At 42.3% G+C, this 17,734-nt stretch overlaps 3 protein-coding genes across 3 annotated transcripts; 1 reads left to right on the forward strand and 2 right to left on the reverse strand.

Moving 5' to 3' along the window:
* The first annotated feature begins 4,918 nt into the window (after window positions 1–4,918).
* LOC129595085 (uncharacterized) lies at window positions 4,919–7,270 on the forward strand. Its single transcript, XM_055491996.1, has 3 exons — window positions 4,919–5,459; window positions 5,794–6,601; window positions 6,804–7,270. The coding sequence occupies exons 1-3, from the start codon at window positions 5,160–5,162 to the stop codon at window positions 7,070–7,072; spliced, it is 1,377 nt and encodes a 458-aa protein (XP_055347971.1). The 5' UTR covers window positions 4,919–5,159; the 3' UTR covers window positions 7,073–7,270.
* Window positions 7,271–8,643: 1,373 nt separating this feature from the next.
* On the reverse strand, window positions 8,644–11,520 carry LOC129595145 (atrial natriuretic peptide receptor 2-like). The gene is made up of 8 exons (XM_055492061.1): window positions 11,223–11,520; window positions 10,609–10,912; window positions 10,326–10,545; window positions 10,107–10,176; window positions 9,991–10,039; window positions 9,729–9,778; window positions 9,226–9,317; window positions 8,644–8,965 (listed from the first exon to the last, which is right to left on the reverse strand). The coding sequence occupies exons 1-8, from the start codon at window positions 11,479–11,481 to the stop codon at window positions 8,927–8,929; spliced, it is 1,083 nt and encodes a 360-aa protein (XP_055348036.1). The 5' UTR covers window positions 11,482–11,520; the 3' UTR covers window positions 8,644–8,926.
* Window positions 11,521–11,604: 84 nt separating this feature from the next.
* Window positions 11,605–15,564, reverse strand: LOC129595104 (atrial natriuretic peptide receptor 1-like). The gene is made up of 14 exons (XM_055492017.1): window positions 15,036–15,564; window positions 14,662–14,703; window positions 14,313–14,337; window positions 13,819–14,138; window positions 13,644–13,687; window positions 13,538–13,576; window positions 13,209–13,286; window positions 12,979–13,116; window positions 12,872–12,922; window positions 12,644–12,817; window positions 12,400–12,541; window positions 12,193–12,271; window positions 11,874–12,123; window positions 11,605–11,799 (listed from the first exon to the last, which is right to left on the reverse strand). The coding sequence occupies exons 1-14, from the start codon at window positions 15,382–15,384 to the stop codon at window positions 11,605–11,607; spliced, it is 1,926 nt and encodes a 641-aa protein (XP_055347992.1). The 5' UTR covers window positions 15,385–15,564.
* Window positions 15,565–17,734: the final 2,170 nt, after the last annotated feature.

The following is a 17,734-nucleotide window of genomic DNA, read 5'->3' on the forward strand; positions in this document are numbered from 1 at the left end:
AAATAAACTACTTGTAAGTTGTAGTACACTGTACAGTAACTTTGAAGCACGTATTTATCAGATGTGCTTTTTCCGTCAGCACATTGTGTGGTACATCTTGTGCAAGGGGGGCTATATAGCCACCGCAGCGGGAATTTCGTTCAAGCTTCGCTCCGGTCTGCCAATGCACGCCAATGTGCATTTTTCTAGTTATTAAATTGCGGCATGTTATACAGAACGGCGCCACAAGTATCTGTAATATCATTACCAGCTCTTGACGTGTGACTGACGATTGACGTGTGAAAGAGAATTATCTGTACAATATATATGTCGTGCACAGAATAAACGCGGAGATAGTTATCCCTACGGTCCGGGTGATAAAAGTCTCAGGGCGAAACTTCACGGTCGACCGATGCCGGTTACAATAATTAGTAGTTCAAATTAACATATTACAGCAGATTTCAATACCTTTACAGCCCAATAAATAAGTCACCGCCAAGGAACCGACAATCGAGACTATACCATGTCACGTACTGCAGGATGGTTAATTTTAATCCTGATCGAGCAGTGTTCCGGTACGTTGTGTCTTAACTTTATTATTTTTCGTTCCATGCGTATGCGTGTAAAGTATACTAGCAGTTTACCATGAATTTTTCGATTAAGTTTCACAAATCAAACGCTCCGCTTCGAAACCGAATGCAATAAGCCTGATACCCCGTTTTCCGCCCATAACACCAGTGCTCCTTCGCTCCGTTGCTTCGAACAGACAGTCTAACGGACGACGAAAGCCAGGCATATGCACGGGTGCCCTATGGTGACGGTGCGCTTCCCCGCTGTTTTATGGAAAGCAGGACAACAGACACATTACACATACATCGCAATCCGTTGTTTGGACGGGCCAACTCGGACTGCAATCGCGCCCTACACCAAAACCGTCAGCGCCATAAGTCCCAACAGGGCCGTCACCCTGCAGATAGCGGAACGTAATGATACCGAGGATCCTGTTCATTATGACGTTATTGAACCTATCCGTGAACAAATCATCGAGCTGCACATCAAACATATTGTATCACCGATGATTACTGCAAAAATCTTTCATGCCGGCGAAATGCCAAACCTGGTTGCGTTGAATCTACGCAACGGGCGAGATGTGGTGATCAAGCAGAGGGATTTCTCTCGTCTTGGCAGTTTACGAATGATTACGCTTGGCTACGTCACGATTCAAGAGTTAGAGCCGTACACTTTTACTGACTTTGTCCATCTGCAAAGTTTGTCGCTTGAAAGCGGATTAGCCTTCAATCGACTCTTTCAACTATCAGATCAGACGTTGCGTCAATTCATGGGTCCTTACTCGTAAAAAGAAGATGACTTGGAAAAGGTCAGACGGCTCCACTGTGACTGTTCTTTCGCCTGGTATCGCAACTTTCTCAAGCGAAAGACACTTAACGCAGCCAAGGGATACGGGGAACGTGTTTACCATCGGCAATTACCTACATGAGCAGCGCCTTTAACTCCGGGTTCTTCATGCGATCTCTAAGCGTGGACTGTACTGCAGTGTTGGATCACAGGATTCTGTCATCGGAGGCGAGAGAGTATTCATATAACACGTCATGCTATAATCTAACCTGTTAAAAGCGTTGTGCAAAAGAATGTATTTTCTTTTTTGACTGGTGACCGTAATCGTAATGCGTAATGCATTTTGACCACCTCTTCACGCTCTGCAGCACTTCTGTTTCATTAGTTTGCTAATGTTTTCGTACAAAGCTTAGATCGATCATCTTGAATCTTTAATTCCAGTCCAGAACGTACTGTAGTTCCAAATAAATGGTATACCGCAAAAGAAACGCATGTGAGGAGGAGTGCCTGGAGTGGCCTCTCCGTTCACCCGCGCACAGGCGGCTGCTAGGTTGTTTTGCTGTTTTTGCCGTGTTTTTCTCCATCTACCAGATTCTAAATCTGGTAGATTCTTCAGTTGCTAGATTTCGTCGTCTGAGCTGGATGCTTTTTCCTTTTCGCCCCGCAGCAAGGTGCTGCGGTGGCCTTTGATGTGTTGTATGTGAGAGCGATAAAGTGTGCAGTGTGTTGGCGTTCAGTTTCCGTTTCTGTTCGCGCACAGGGGTGAACTAGCCGTTCATCTCCTGTTAGACGCAGATAAAACTTTTGCAATGCCATCACTCAGAGATTGCTTCTTTACTATTAACCTGGTCGAAGCTGCATTTATTGTCGTAGCCAAAAGGTCACCATTTTGCCTTTTCCCTGTAGAGCAGCAAGTCTTGTTCACGTACGTATGTATCCTTTGCTCACGTAGCTATCCGCCACAAGTCTTATCAGCGGTTACAGTTTGACTACGATTTCAGAACAAGGTTTGCACAGGATTTTCTGTCAACATTATTGCGAATATCGGCCCGGTATACGGATCAATTCAGTGCATCTTGACAGCTGTTGCAGTTGCATATGTATTGTACATTATCTTTCACCGTTAACCGATGCACTTGTAGTTGCTTACGTACTTTGATCATTATAGGGCCACGTGATTCAAATTCAAAACCGCTAATCTGGTCCAGTAAGTTTTTGGTAGTCTCGCTCACATGAATTTTTGAAGCTGAAACCAGAACCGTGAAGACGAATTTTTAACTGTGTAAGATTTTTTCGTAAGTCGTAATACATGTGCATATAACATAAGTAATTTAGTAGGTAGAGATACAACATCCAAGGAGTGCCAAAACTCTACGGCACAGGAGGTGAATGAAAGACGCATCCAGCGTATGATACCATAACAAATTACGCTATATAAACTCCTGTAGATTAATACAACCTGTAAATTAGCGACCATGTTGAAAACTTTGTGAAAAATTTCAACAAAAAACATACGAGGACATTTGAGAAAGTTAGAACACTTAAAAGCATAACTATTTCTTACTGTTTACGCGGTAAAATAATCATTAATTCTGTGCGTACGACGTACGTATTTACGCTAAACTTTCCTTACCGGCACCTTGAGTTTCCATTCGACTGGCCGTATTGATTGTGTCTCTGAACCTGCCGACGACAACCAATTGAATTAATTTAATTACAACATCTAACTGCTAAGTTTAAAATGAGTTTTTAAGATCTGTCTTGAGTCGTCGTAAGTTCAAAAACTGGAAACTTTTTTTTCATTTTAAACCACACCTAGAGTCGTAGACGTCCTGATGTAAGTTGCAGTTATATAACACATTACAAAATATATTTATATTTTTCCCGTTCGCATGCTAGCGTTTCTCAGTTTCTCGTGCTCGTAGACGTTTCACTGAAAAAGACACGTAATATTTAGTTAGATCACGTCTCAAAACAGCAGATTATTGATTAATTCTTGGTACAATCAAGAAACTGGTTAACTCTTTCCACGTCAATAAGAACTGATATCCAAAAAATTCTTTGTGATCTTTTTTAATCTCCTTTCCATAATTTTTTTGGCGCACAGGTGATTTTTTGGGAGCTGCCACGGGGGTTGTTTTTGTACCATACTTGATTCGATTTGGCAGGGATTTGTTTTTCTGCAGATCGTTGACCGCGGTTGCATTAAATTCAGAAAAATTTTCCTCTGCACTGTGTTTTCCTGCGCAGTATCGAGAAAGAATGACGCCAATCATGTTTCCTTAAGTAATATTTTTTTCTTCGGAAACAAATTGATTTTACGGTTTAAATAATAAGTGGCGTGGCGCAGTGGCTTGGCGCGGTGCACGAGGTTTCCCGAAACTGAAAGTTAGTAGATGGTACAAACAGACTGATGATATACATAGTATAGTAGACGGCACAGCAGATTACGTTTTCGAGTCTATAGTACACATTTCGTTTTATTTAAGAAATAATTAAAAATTCAATTATGTACCCAATAATACCGTAGTATTAATTTACGGTATATTAAATAATACGTGAAACTCAAAAATGAAGCTTGGAATATTTTGGGCGATATCCCGACATTTTTCCGCTTTGCTTTGCTCGGCCTATACTGCCGCCGCTCTCGCTCCTGCATGACCTTTAGTGCTGTGTAAAAGGTCTGCTCTCCAACAACTGTACTCGGCCAAGTTGACAACAGACAAATTGTAACGAGTTCTGCAAACATACGTTTTGTAGCTTTGTACTCTATTCAGTACATTGCAGTATTAAATACTGACACACTTCGAAGTATCGTTGTTCTACAGACAAATTTTGTCTGTAGAACAACGATATTTCGAAGTATCGTTGTTCTACAGACAAATTTTGTCTGTAGAACAACGATATTTCGAAGTGCGTCAAAGACCGGTCACTTCGACTGAGTATACGGCTTGACATATTGACAGCTCACGCCTTCAAATCTTTTTAAACTACAAAACTTGCAAAACGAAAGTGGTTCCATATTCAACAGAGTTTTTGTGAATTTGCCACACAGTTATACCAATCGAAAGAGCTGTTTATCATTAATTTACATTTACAAGATCAAACAAGATCCGATAACAAAATCTCAAAAGTCTGAACTAGATCCAAAGTGACCGATGTTTTGAACCGTATGCTCAAAGTGACCGATCTTCAAGCAAATCGGAGTGTTACTGAACACAACTCGTAAGCGAATAATTTCTACCGCGATAATTGCGTACCGCAATACCCTTTTAGTCTTACTCGTAAACAGCGATAAGCACTTTTCAGGGGCCGTGTAGTACTAGACAACATTAAAATGCTTATATGTATATCCGGTTTATCGTTATGGCTTAATTAGCAGCAGGACCATCTTTTAATTAAGTAGTTGCAGAACCATCCCTCTCTATTGGCATAAAGCAGTGCTATTTTATCAGTTTGTGCTCATATGACGACCGATAACCATTTCAGTCCTAACGGAAGGCGTGCGATACTAAAATGCGCTCGTAATCGGTAACATAAATATGCTTTCGAATTTTCGCTTAAATAGCATATTACAGTTTATTTAAATTTTGTCACAGCCGTTGGATACCAACGGTTTCTACTGATACCGTAGTCCGTTGTTTTGTTTACTCTTTGTTATCTCCCTTCAGTAAATATCACGCAAAACCGTGCAACTGATTCTCTTTTATAAATTTCCGGGCAGTCGTCAAAATGCATACGAGCGCATAAGTGGGAACGGTTATTCCGCAACTAGCTTTTTGCCTTATTTCAGATTGCCACTCATTTATGGTTTAGCCTGAACGATGCATTTTTCAATTACTTACCTTGTTATGCTGGCGTGGGCAAGCTACGCTGATTCAGTTGATTACATTTACGGTAATTCATGCTCAAATTATTTTGGACCGGAAAGAGGAGGGTTTGGCTGCTTGCGTCTCAACGGTTACGACCGAAGGCAGTCGGCAACTTGCGTATCGAGTAAATATCTTCTACAGAGATCGGAACGGCGCACTTTCTGTTTTTATTATTGGTATCCCTTCTGTTGGTATCCATGTATGCTGGAAACCCATCGTATCGGACCTCGTAAGGATACGGATCCAAATACCGTAAGGATATTTACTAACAATCGGTTTACGGGCAGAGGAATTTCTATTAGCTTGAACTGATTACAGATTCGGAATTACCGAATTTTTTCCTGAGCTAGTAACAGAAATCACTTTTCAAAGCTCAGCGGTTAACAAAATTTCTTTTTATATAAACTGATAACGCTAAAACGTGTCAGATTTTTTTTTTTTAGACAAAGAAATTTATGTTTCAATTTTTGGGTTTGAGAAGTGGTTTCTCGATATACAAAATTCGTTCATTCTGGAACTGTAAACAAATTTGGTTGAAAAAATTCCTTGACCGTAAGCCGAAAACCAATGTCATTATTATTATTAGTACACGGTAACGGATGATTGCGCTTGTGATCCTAAAGACATAATGCCGATGAACATGGATGATCTGCCCAACAAATGTAACTATCCTGACGGCAGTGACTGCGCATGGTATCGGGAATGTCTGGAACGCCGTCATCAGTGTGCCGGCGGCAACAATGACTACGCCATTCAATACGCTGAGCATTTCTGCAACTTGTACGCACACGGCAGCGACGCCTTCTCATCGCAAGGTAAGAACTGGATTAACGCTGTGAGGAAGTGCCTGCAGGCGGCATTGGTGCCGGCAATGCGGCCGTACTATAAAGGAAGTTGCCGCGATATAAAGAAAACAGCATTTGCTTCCCATGATGCTTGCTATCTGCGTCCTGATGCCACATCACCGGGAATCTGTGATCTGGATCCGCACGACTGGTGGAAGATCTTCTGGACGGTGAAAGGAGCGATTGTTTCCAAAGACTGGTACCGATCCCTGTGGCAAATGAGTGTAGTGGGCGGGGCATGCAGCAAAGAATTCGTTTTTGATTCGTTGATGAAGTTGCATCAAATGGTTTCTGTGAGCTTATCATTCGGTTCAAGCCAGTCAGAATTATATTTGACGGGACGTCAGAAGCGCGCTGCCGATGAGGAATTAGAGCTAGATAAGAAATGGGAAATTGTGGAAAGGGCCGCGAATGGTGTCGCAGGTTATTTGCAGTGGAATAGGGACAACTTCGATTGGTTTGCCTTCATGACAGAAGAAGGAGGAACTGCGTCGAATTACACAGTGAACTTCTGGCTGCGTAGCATTAGCAACCACAGTGACCCCAGAAGTAGGTACTTTCGTGATAATACAATTATGTATATTATCATGTTATCGATAGAAGTAGTCGTTAAGTACGTATCGACTGCCAAGTTGGAATCATAGCAAAGGTGTCAACATTAATAATTTAGAAGGCAGTAGCAGTGTATCATCGTCAGGTCATGACGATGAATGGATGATAAACTGGAGAAAGCATTCGTGTCCTTTTACAGCGGTCCAGAACGAAGCTCAGAAATTTGAAAAATGGATTGCATCTGGGAAGAATCAGCTGTCGTTCGACATAAATGGTACAGAGTTCAGTGCGATGGGATTCAGCACCTGCAACGATTCTTTGTGCGCCAATGTCACCAAGTTTGTGAAATTTGCTTCTACTAGTGCCAGTGGGATCATTGCCAGTATGGAATTAACTAGTACCAGCGGGATAAGTCGTGGTATATCTGTGCAACTGGTTCTTATAATAGTTTTCTTAGCCCTTGTCTGACATTTGTCATGTTAGAAACCGCATGTCGTATGGCCTTATGCTCCGTATGCAGTGCATGAATTATGATTTATGCAAGTTCGTGCTGAATGCGAGACAAAGAAAATTATCCATTCACCATTGCAGTTATTTGGCATTCGTACTTCTGCCATGAGCTTGAGAATAAACCGTGGTATAAGGAAGAGTCTTAGACTCACTCTACACTCTTCGCGATAGATCGGGTCGTGTGTACAATTCCTGTAGTTATTCGCAAGATGCAACAGAGTCCGTAATATTATAGCCACCATTAAAGGGAAAGTTTTCTTATCCATTAAGCGAATGCTGTATTTCATTTTTTAATGGATGATGGCTGAGTAATCTTCTGCCAAACTTGTACTGTTTTAATTTTTACCTTTTGCTCTCATTACAAGTGAATATGCTAGTAATGCTACATTACAAGTGTATGCTACAGTCTGTACTTGTTTGCATCATATTTCTTTAACAATCTGTAAGCGTAGCCTTATCTAGCAGTGAGACAGTTCGATAACTCATCCACGCCGAACGGTTAGGCAGGACGGTTCCTTTGTGTTTTGATTGAATTGTAATAAATTATGCTACGAAACGTCCTGCCGGACACACATGCGATCTTCCACTGCCTGTGAGCCCACACTAGGTAAGTGAGGAAATATGACAGTAAACGCGGCGCTCATCATACTATATCATACTACATACTAAATTACATTACATACTCTGTAACTCGGGTAAGATGTAAAACTTGTATACAATAATTAACATTCAACTGGTACGTAGAGTTGTCCATCTGCGCACTGTACGTATATGTCGCCCATAACATCAGTGTTCCGCCGCTCCCTTCCTTCCGAACGAGTAGTCTAACGGTCGAAGAAAGCCGGGCATATGCATTGCTACCCTGTGGACAATTTTTCATGCCGGCAAACTGCCGAATTTGCTGGCATTGAATCTGCGGAACGGACGAGATTTGGTGATCAAGCGGGGGCATTTTTTTGGCCTTGGCAATTTACGAATGATCACGTTTGGCTACTTCACGATTCAGGAGATGGAGCCGTACACGTTCACGGACCTGGTCCATCTGCAGAGTTTGTCTGTCACTAGAGCACGGTTTAGCCCTCAATCTCTTTGAATTATCACATGAGACATTGCGTCAGTCCATAGATCCCTATACGTCCAAAGAAAATGACCTGGAAAAGTCAAACGGCTCCATTGTGATTGTTCTTTCGCCTGGTATCGCAACTTTCTCAAGCGGAGTCCGCACTTAACTGAGCCAAGGGATACAGGAGACGTGTTTGCCATCGGCAATTACATGAGCAACGCCTTTAACAACGGGTGCTTTATGCGATCTCTAAGCGTGGAGTTCACTGGTGTTGGATCACAGGATTCTGTCATCGGAGGCGAGAGAGTATTCATATTACACGTCGTGCTATAGTCTAACATGTTAAAAGCGTTGTGCAAAAATATGTAGTTTCTTTTTTAACTGGTGACCGTAATTTGTAATGCATGTTGACCACATCTTCACGCTCTGCAGCATCTCTGTCACAGAGTTTCATTAGTTTGCCCATGTTCCCATACAAAGCGATAGTTCGATAATCTTGAATTCCAGAACGTACTGTAGTTCCAAATAAATAGTATACCGCAAGTATTATCCAAGAAACAAACTCAAGTCTTCGAAGACGTTATGAGTTGCTTTGAGGTGTCATACGGTCCGCATTCAAAAAGACTTCAAACTATAAAGGACATTTCAGAAAAGTACCATTGTACCACGCAAAACAGACACGCAAAAAAATTTTACAGTGCGATCACTCAGAGATTGTTTCGTTACTATCAACCCCGACGAATCTGCATTTATTGTCGTAGCCAAAAGGTCACCATTTCGCCTTTTCCCTGTAAGGCAACCAGTGTTATTCACGTACGTATCCTTTGTTCACGTAGCTATCCGTTACAAGCCTTATCAGCGGTTACAATTAGAAAGACATTGACTAAGATTTCTGAACAAGGTTTACATAAGATTTTCTGTCAACATTATTGCGAAGATCGGTCTGGTGTACAATCAATTCAGTGCATCTTGACAGCTGTTGCAGTTGCATATTTGCATTATCTTTCGCCGTTAACCGATGTGCTCGTACTCGTAGTTGCTTACGTACCTTGATCATTATAGAGCCACGTGATTCAAATTCAAAACCACCAATCTGGTCCAGCAAGTTTTTGGTAGTCTCGCTCACATGGATTTTTGAAGCTGAAACCAGAACCGTGAAAACGATTTTTTCACTGTGTTCGATTTCTCGTAATTTATGTGCATATACTGTAATACGAGTAATTTAGTAGTTATATAGAGATACAGCATCAAAGGATATCAAAAGACTACGGAAAAGGAATCAAATGAAAGACGCACCCAGGCGTATGATATCGTAACAAATTACGCTATGATAAACGTTGCAGATTACTGTGTTCGATTGCAGATTTATACAACCTGTAAATTAGAGACCAGGTTGAAAATTTTGTGAACAATTTCAACATAAAACATACGAGAACATTTGAGCACATGAGTACACTTAAGAAGCCTAACTGTTTCCTTTTATTTACGCGGTAAAATACCCATAGTTATTAATTATTGTGTGCGTACGTATTTACGCTAACTCTTCCTTACCGGCGCCTTGAGATTCCATTCGACTAGCCGTATTGATCGTGTCCCCGAACCTTCCGACGACAACCAAACGAATAAATTTTAATTGTTAACCTTAATTGCTAAGCTTAAAATCAGTCTTTTTCAAGTTCTATCCTGGGTCGGCGTAAGTAAGTGCAAAAAATTGGAAACCTTTTTTAATTTTAAACCACACGTAGAGTCGTAGACGTCCTCTTATGATTTGTAGTTATGTAACTTATATTTTAAGACTGTGGGAGGCACTCACAGGCAATATCGGGGCATTCTTAATCCAACAACACCGGCTGCACAGTAACCTAGACAAAAGCCCGTATTAGCTTGTCCGGCAATCGGGTACTGACGTAAACCACGATCCGAATGTACCTGAATGTATACCAACACGCAGTTGCAGCCGTTCTGTTGGATCGATTGGCGAAGGGATGCTCTCCGCGGCCTGCAGCATCGATAGCGTCATCCGTGCTATTTCGCCCGCATGACGGCTACCGTTGGGTATTGGCAGGCCGCTGGCTAACTGACACCCGAGCGAACAATATTAGGCAACACGGTGCCATGCAACATAGTTTCTTGTAAATTATTTAGTACCAGATATGAGTCGCCGATGGTCTCCACTTTGTATACGTCGAATCGGGGGAGAATCGAATCGAAGACGCTGTACACGGCGTTCAGCAGAACGATCGTCTGCAGTGGAGCACACTGGACAACGACCGATCCAAACTGGGGAATATCGCTGAACGACAAGGTTACACACTCAAAGTATTCCGCCACCACAGTGTGTTTGTTGCGTAAACTATTGACCACCAACCTGTAAAACTAACGAACGTTGTATTGTTGCGCGTTCATGCGCACGACTAATGAAACTATTTACTCTGGTAGCATTTCCCGTAATAACGAGTCCACTTTACTCCGCTCATCCACCAACTGCCGAGTACGAGCCTCCACCAGATCCTCTAAATGACTGGAGTACATATCCAGTCGCGGAAGAATTAGATCAATCATCTTCTTGCACGGGATGACTTGACTCAAGATTTCGGTAAAGCGCGGCATTGTCGGTCGTTCAAGGTGGTTGTTGGCAGTGCATGCATCAACAATGTGATGCAGTTCCGCCGGTAGTTTGGATGTATCCACGATGCGGATAACGGTTGGGTCCTTACGTAGCACGGCAACGTTTTCTACAAATAAAAGTTGGCATTCTACTGCAGTGCGGCAATCAGGATCAAAGTTAAAAAAATCAGTTGAGTGTGCCATTTCTGGCAATAAAGTATCACAAAAAATATGAGATATGCTGGTATACGGTAGCCGCCCGAAGCAAAGCTAATATCCGTGAGGAAAACGCGATATCTTTCGATTAAAGTGATCAGTCTTCGAGTTTAGCACGCTTAGTATAGCAGACGCTGGCTTCGCTTCGGCTGTTTTTTTAGTAGGTGCACTGCTCTGTAAGTTGATGACCATTCATGCGTTTTCATTGAACAATCTCGTTACCCTGTACGCTGTCGACACTCGCAAAATTGGTCTGCATGGGTGCCCGTCCGGTGAAGATTTCGCTGATGACCACACCCAAACTGTACATGTCGCTTTCTTTCGTGACCTTCACGGATGCCCCGCTAATGATCTCCGGTGCGGCCCACAGTACACTGGGATCAAGTGGCAGTTCGGCGGGAAAGATGCTTCCATACAGCTTCCCTCGGAATTTTGATAGCGCGTACGACGATATTTTCAGGCAAAACCGTTGATCAATCATAATGATGATGCTGGATAAGGCCCCGTGATACTGGAGTGAAGAGCGGTGCAAATATTTTAACCCCTGTAAAAGCAGCAGCCGTTTTTATGAGCGAAAACGCTGTACCCAGCGGACTGCATGCAGTCACGGCAGTACATGCACTATTTCCCAGATCATGGAGCTCTTCAGGGTGTGGTCCATGTGGATGGGTTCGTTCTGGATCAGCAGTCTTAACGTATCGCGCGCACCGTAGTCGAATACCATGTAGGAATACGCGGGACTGCTACTGGTCGCGATACCGACAAATCTGTTCACATTCTCGTGCTGCAGAAACCTTGTCTAATAAAACGGTAATTTCTTGAAATACTTCTACACAACGGTTATAGCCTCTACAAAAGATTATATTTCTTTACCGCATAGAGAACGTTGCGGAAGGTTGCTTGCTCTAGGATTTGGTGCACTGACAAGCATTTCCCATAAAAGGGCTCGATAGTAACCGACTGACCATGGTGCAATCGTCGGTTAGTGCAAACACTAAGTTCTGCTTCGGGAAGGCGCTGTCGCACCATGATCCAAGCTGGTCCGGGATTGGACAGCGGCTGAAGGTCTGTGTAATGCAACTGCCACCACGGTGATTTGTTGGACATTTTATTTGAGAACTTCCTAGGAATGATCGTCGTCATTTACGATTTTAGCGCACAAGACACATGATGAAAAAGCTTTTCGTGTTACCAGTAGAGCGCAGTGGTCAGTCCAATGCAGATTATGACTGCTACCGCCACTAGCACCCCGGAGATAATTAATGTTTGCGCTACAAGAAGGACAGAGTACTAAAATTCTAATTGAGAGTTGAGGATAGTGACGTACCATTAAACACAGTAGAATAAATTACTGCACAAATTTACAAATTTGAAAAATATTCATTTCGAAACGCCTTACTATTGCTGGTTGCGCAAAGGTCATTCCGGTATCCACACTGTGGGACGTCAGGTGGGGGGCCGTCTTTGCTCTTCCATGTGTGTGCTAATTTTGGAGAAACTTCACGCAAGACGGATGATGCGAAGTCATAGAGCCATGTATCCTGTTAAAAAATTCGAAACCAAAACGAGGTAAAACAAATCCGTTACTGACAGGACTGTCGTGCACTTGGTACAGTATCTACTGTAATCTCCAGCACTCTTGCCTCCAAAACGCCAGAATCGACATTAAGTCGTTGATAAACGGCATCGTTCATTCGCATTCCGTTTTCGTTGATGAAGAAGTTGCGGAAGCATGGATTAAATGATCGATTATAAAATCTTCTAGCAAAACTGGTTCCGGTCAAGGTGTTGATGTCAGCCCGCAGTTCAAGAAAAACCTACGAAAACTTAAAACTGAAGGAAACCTCACAAAGATACGGGTTATTGCTTACCTGGGCAAAGGCAAGCACCGATTCATAACCGGAAATGGCCAGATCATTGAGCTGTAAACAAAAGAGCGACTTTTGCTAAATTACAAAATCATAATTATTATTATTACCTGCTCGTTGCGTGATACTGAGCGATTGTAACGATCGAGCGAATTATTCTTAGCTTCCTCCAGTATGTCGCTGATAAGTTCCCATTTTGGATTTGGGTTTTGGAAACTAATAAGCGATTGGAAGCCATCGAAGGCTGCCTAAATCCAAGCGCAACCGAATGGAAGTAAATACGTAGAGAATGCAATGGTATGTGGCTGAAAGCGGTTAACCAATAATCTCTGGAGCTTACTTCGTCGTTGTCATCAAGAAACTGCCACAGAATTTCCGTCATGCCAGGCACTCGAGTGGTTTGAAAAGTGAAGAATATCTGTAGCAGGTGATATACAAAGTGCAGTCAGAAAATGTACTAAGCGTCCAGTTCATTTCATATTCTCTAAAAATACGACAGTCTGAAGATGATGCGATGAAACTAGGTCATATGTTGATGAAAAAACCGTAATCAGTACATTAATGGTACAGTACATCAGCGTCCAGAAAAACATAAAAAGTCCCAGCGCGCTGTTAGTTTTCTCGGATTATCAGTATGTACTACACACGAGAATACAATGCCATACATACATAGTCGCCATTGGTCATGTTCAACCTCTTCGCTGTAACCTGGTAATGATAACAACACAGTGGAACTGGGATAAACTCAGCCACAGCAATCGCTTCTAAGGCTTACCATGATGTCGCGAACGATGCGCGGATGAGCACAGATCACCTGCACTACCGTTGCCAAGAATAAACAAAAACCATGATTATTAATTTATCATAAAGTTTGTGGAAGGGGCAGTAAACTAAAGAACCTGATGCTGGCTTAAAGGTTTATAACTTTATATTCGTTAAGTTGGGCCCACCTCGGCTTTGATCTTGTACTCTGCTGAGTAATGTGGCATAGTCAAGGGTTTTTACTGAGTCGAATTCCAGTTTGTTCGTGAGGAATTTAGTCGTAGTCGATCCATCCAGAAATCGCTTTATATTACGGCAAGCTACCATATAGAACGTGCTCAGAGCCTGGAATTGCGAGGGCGCATCGCACAGAAGCGTGATGGTGCGCCAGCGGTATCTGCCCAAAAACAGCTGGAAGCTCACGAATGTTGCTACTTCGTCAGAGGAAGTGAAGCTCATCACGGTTGGATAGCGCTGCTTGTCGCTAAGTGCCCCATCGCTCGATGACCTAAAGAGAATGTTAATGCAACTGCAATCGATTTACTCGTGTTTTACAGTGAAGCGGGCTGCAGTATCTCGATGATCATTACCACTTCGTTTCCGTATTTTCATGATAAATTGGGAAATAGATAAGTTTGGAAATAGAAAATGATAAGTTTGGAAATAAGCGAGATGCACTTACGATGCAAAAAGAGGGATATCCCATTCTGTAACACAGATTCATAGTATTGTTATGGAAATTTTCGGATTCTGTAGGGTGGAATATGGTAATTACCAGATAATCACGTCATTAACAATCAGTTCAAAGACTAAGTTCTTGCAGATTAACGATGCCGGTTCATACACGGTAAGATAACCATTTTTTTAATAGAAAATTCTCAGTAGTACACCTATTACTCTGTGAGTTAAAAAAACCAATCTTCAAGAAAAGAAATCGCTTTCAAGAAAACGAAGAAACCCAACATACAACAACCGTATAGAAGAAACAATCATAAAGATTTGCACGAATGTACAGATACAGATCAGCTTACCTCGAGCAAAATCTCCCAGAGCCACTATTTCCAAACTGCACCCTGCAATAAAATATGGTAAGATACGAAAAATTCCTGGATTCGAAGAGCGGTATGTACAAAGTAACCCTTACATTTTGTAGCATTGAAAACCTGCCAGATGGCATAAGATAATATTAATTTTGTTAAAATAGCGATTTGAACCTCGCCGTGCAAATCAATAACGCGCAAAAATTTGCATACTGTAAAATGGCAGGTTCACTTTTTTAACGAGCCAGATAGCTCGGCTGTCCAGCAAATCATTCTGTATACATACTACAGTATTGTATGATTCTGTAGAGCATATACATGTTAATCCGCATATTCGTCGTGAACAAAATCTGTGGCACAGTTACCGGGAGAAAACATGACTGTAAAGCTGTTCGGATATCGTTGGACAGCTTCGTAGATCTTATCCGATAAGGCAGGAACTAATGCTGCCCCATCGGCACAGCTGAGAGCACCAGGCTCATGAATTATCGTTCTGGACATATTGGCAAATGTTGTCGGATAGTCGTGCTGCAGTCGCTTAAAGGCCACATCTAACGTCGGTCCAACGGCATAGTAGCTGAATGGAGTCATGTCTCCGATTAGAATAGTGATGGCATGGATATGCATCTGATTCGGATTGTCAAATTTCACACAAAGGAAAAGCGGCAGAAGGTGTAGCGATAAGGTCAACCCATAAAAGAGTAAGTGCATCATAAGGGAATGAGCAAAACAGTAGCGTCCTCACAGGGCTGGCAATCGTTTAGTTGACTTCAGCTCGCATTATAAGAAAGAATGTTTACGTTGTATTCAGTAACACCATAAAGCTCGCGGAGGTTTCTATCGTCACCTGTTTCCCGTAATGTAATTGTGCGCACTCCAATTATGACAAGCTGGGTGTCTTCCGCAAAACGACTTCAATAACAGTTGCCTCGTCATCCTGATTTCATCAGTCATTAGGGTGACTGCATCTACAAAACGTGCCATTACTTAATTCGTATCGGAATGCGGACCGGGACCAGTCAGTACGTCAGGCACTGATCGTTAAAATTTAATGATAAAGCATGCGCGTGCACGCGAAAATTGATCCAGTAAGAATGGCACATTACAAAATATTTATATTTTTCCCATTCAAATGCTCTAGCGTTCTCGGCATTCCTAAGTTTCTCGTGCTCGTAGACGTTGCACTGAAAAAGGCACGTAACAGTTAGCTAGATCACCGCCGGTATCAAAACAGCAACTTATCGAATCGATCCATTGTACAACCAAGAAACTGGTTAACTCTTTCAGTTTCCACGTCATTGAAAACTGCTAATTTTATAATTTTGTAGCGTGCGTCCGTGCCTTTGGAATCCCAAGTCATTTTACTGGAAGAGTGGCGTAATCACGGACTACAACAGTATACTTAATTGTCTAATTTCTGTGGAATGCTAAAAAACGGAATGTTTGTTACGTCAGTACAATGTGCAACCGATAACACTGTTACACGGCTTACAACTGTGGCTCAATGTAAACGGAAAGGCCGAATGCTGCTAAGGAGGTAGAAGGGCATCTCTTTTGGGAACTGGGCCAATGAGGGCTAGTACATCAAAATGTTCTCATCGGTTTGACGGTTTGAACACGAAAACTGAGTTATATGTATACGATTTCGTTAAATTTCATACCGTAGAAACTAGAAGTCCGTTCCAGTCACATAAGATTAATCACATATCAGTTTTCCTAACGCTCGCGAATTCGCATCGTATAAGAATGCGGGTTCGTTTTTGGAATAATTGAAAGCTAGACTACGAGTAACCATGTTTCTTGTCAGCAACTAATTTCGTAAATGTTAAAGTGTGGATGAATGGTGTGGATGAACACACACGGTGTGGATGAATGGTGTTTAGCAGTGCAATAGTAGGTTGTGGCTATCTGTTCTGACCAGTTTACCACGAGCTGGGCACAGTACTATCGGAAGATGCCCATTCTTTGTCTAAACCTGATTTTAGTGTTTTCGTTGTTCTTTCGTTTCTACGAGACTCCTCTTATAAATAAGGCCAGCGCTTTGGCCGCACAGAGAATTGATGTTTTCTCGATTCTGATCTCCTCCTAGCTCGCCCGTGATGTTGCAACCTTTTCTCAATTCAACAGTCTCAAACTTGACGCGCAGCAGTTAAAATTAGGTACCATAAGAGCATCGTTTTAATATCGCGTGCATTATTTTTCGTGTACAAAGAGTGATAAACATTTACTGGGAGAACATGACCGTAAAACTGCTCGGGTATCGTTGGACGGTTTCCTAGATCCTTTCCGATAAGGCAGGAACTAACACTGCTCCATCGGCACAGCTGAGTATGCCAGGTTGATGGATTGTTGTTCGGGACATACATGTATTGGCAAAGGTTAACGGATAGTCTTGTTGCATCTGCTCAAGCTTAAGGCCACATCATAAGCCGGTCCGACGGCATAATAGCTGAAGGGAGTACTGCCGCCGATAAGGAGGGTGATGGCATGCATAGGAGCATTTTGATTAGAGTTGCCCAATGACAAACAAAGAAACATTAGCGTAAAAAGCAGCGACAAAGTCGACCCGTAAAATGCATTGTAATGGGATGAGCGCAATAACAGCGTTTACGCAAAAGTTTTGGCGAGACGGCAGTCATGCTACTTAATGTGCATGCTGGAATCCTCACCCGACTGAACAATCAGCAACTACCGTTGCCGTTCCTAGCACAAAACAGAGAGAATTCAGCGGAAAAGAGAAATCCGCGAATTATGATACACGATACGCCCCGTTCTGACAGCATTTGAGTAGAAATACAAGCATAGTTGGCAGAGTAAACTTTTTCTCTGCTTTCTTTTTGATTGCATCGGGGCCATTTCCGGCCGTGTTCAGCATATTTGTCCAAAGGAATTAAAGTTCTGATTCCAGCTATGGTATTCTGGCGTAGCGTGAAAGAGTAGGGGAGAAGATTCAGCAAAACGGAGGAATTCGCATATTATAAAAACACGGCACGCCACCGTTTTTTTGGCAGTGGTCTTTGTTAAATGCATGATGAGGAAAACTGCGTATGATTGCGAGCCTTTG

The sequence above is a fragment of the Paramacrobiotus metropolitanus genome, unplaced genomic scaffold, assembly GCF_019649055.1.
Source record: "Paramacrobiotus metropolitanus isolate TYO unplaced genomic scaffold, Prichtersi_v1.0 Parri_scaffold0000074, whole genome shotgun sequence".
Taxonomy (NCBI): Eukaryota; Metazoa; Tardigrada; class Eutardigrada; order Parachela; family Macrobiotidae; genus Paramacrobiotus; species Paramacrobiotus metropolitanus.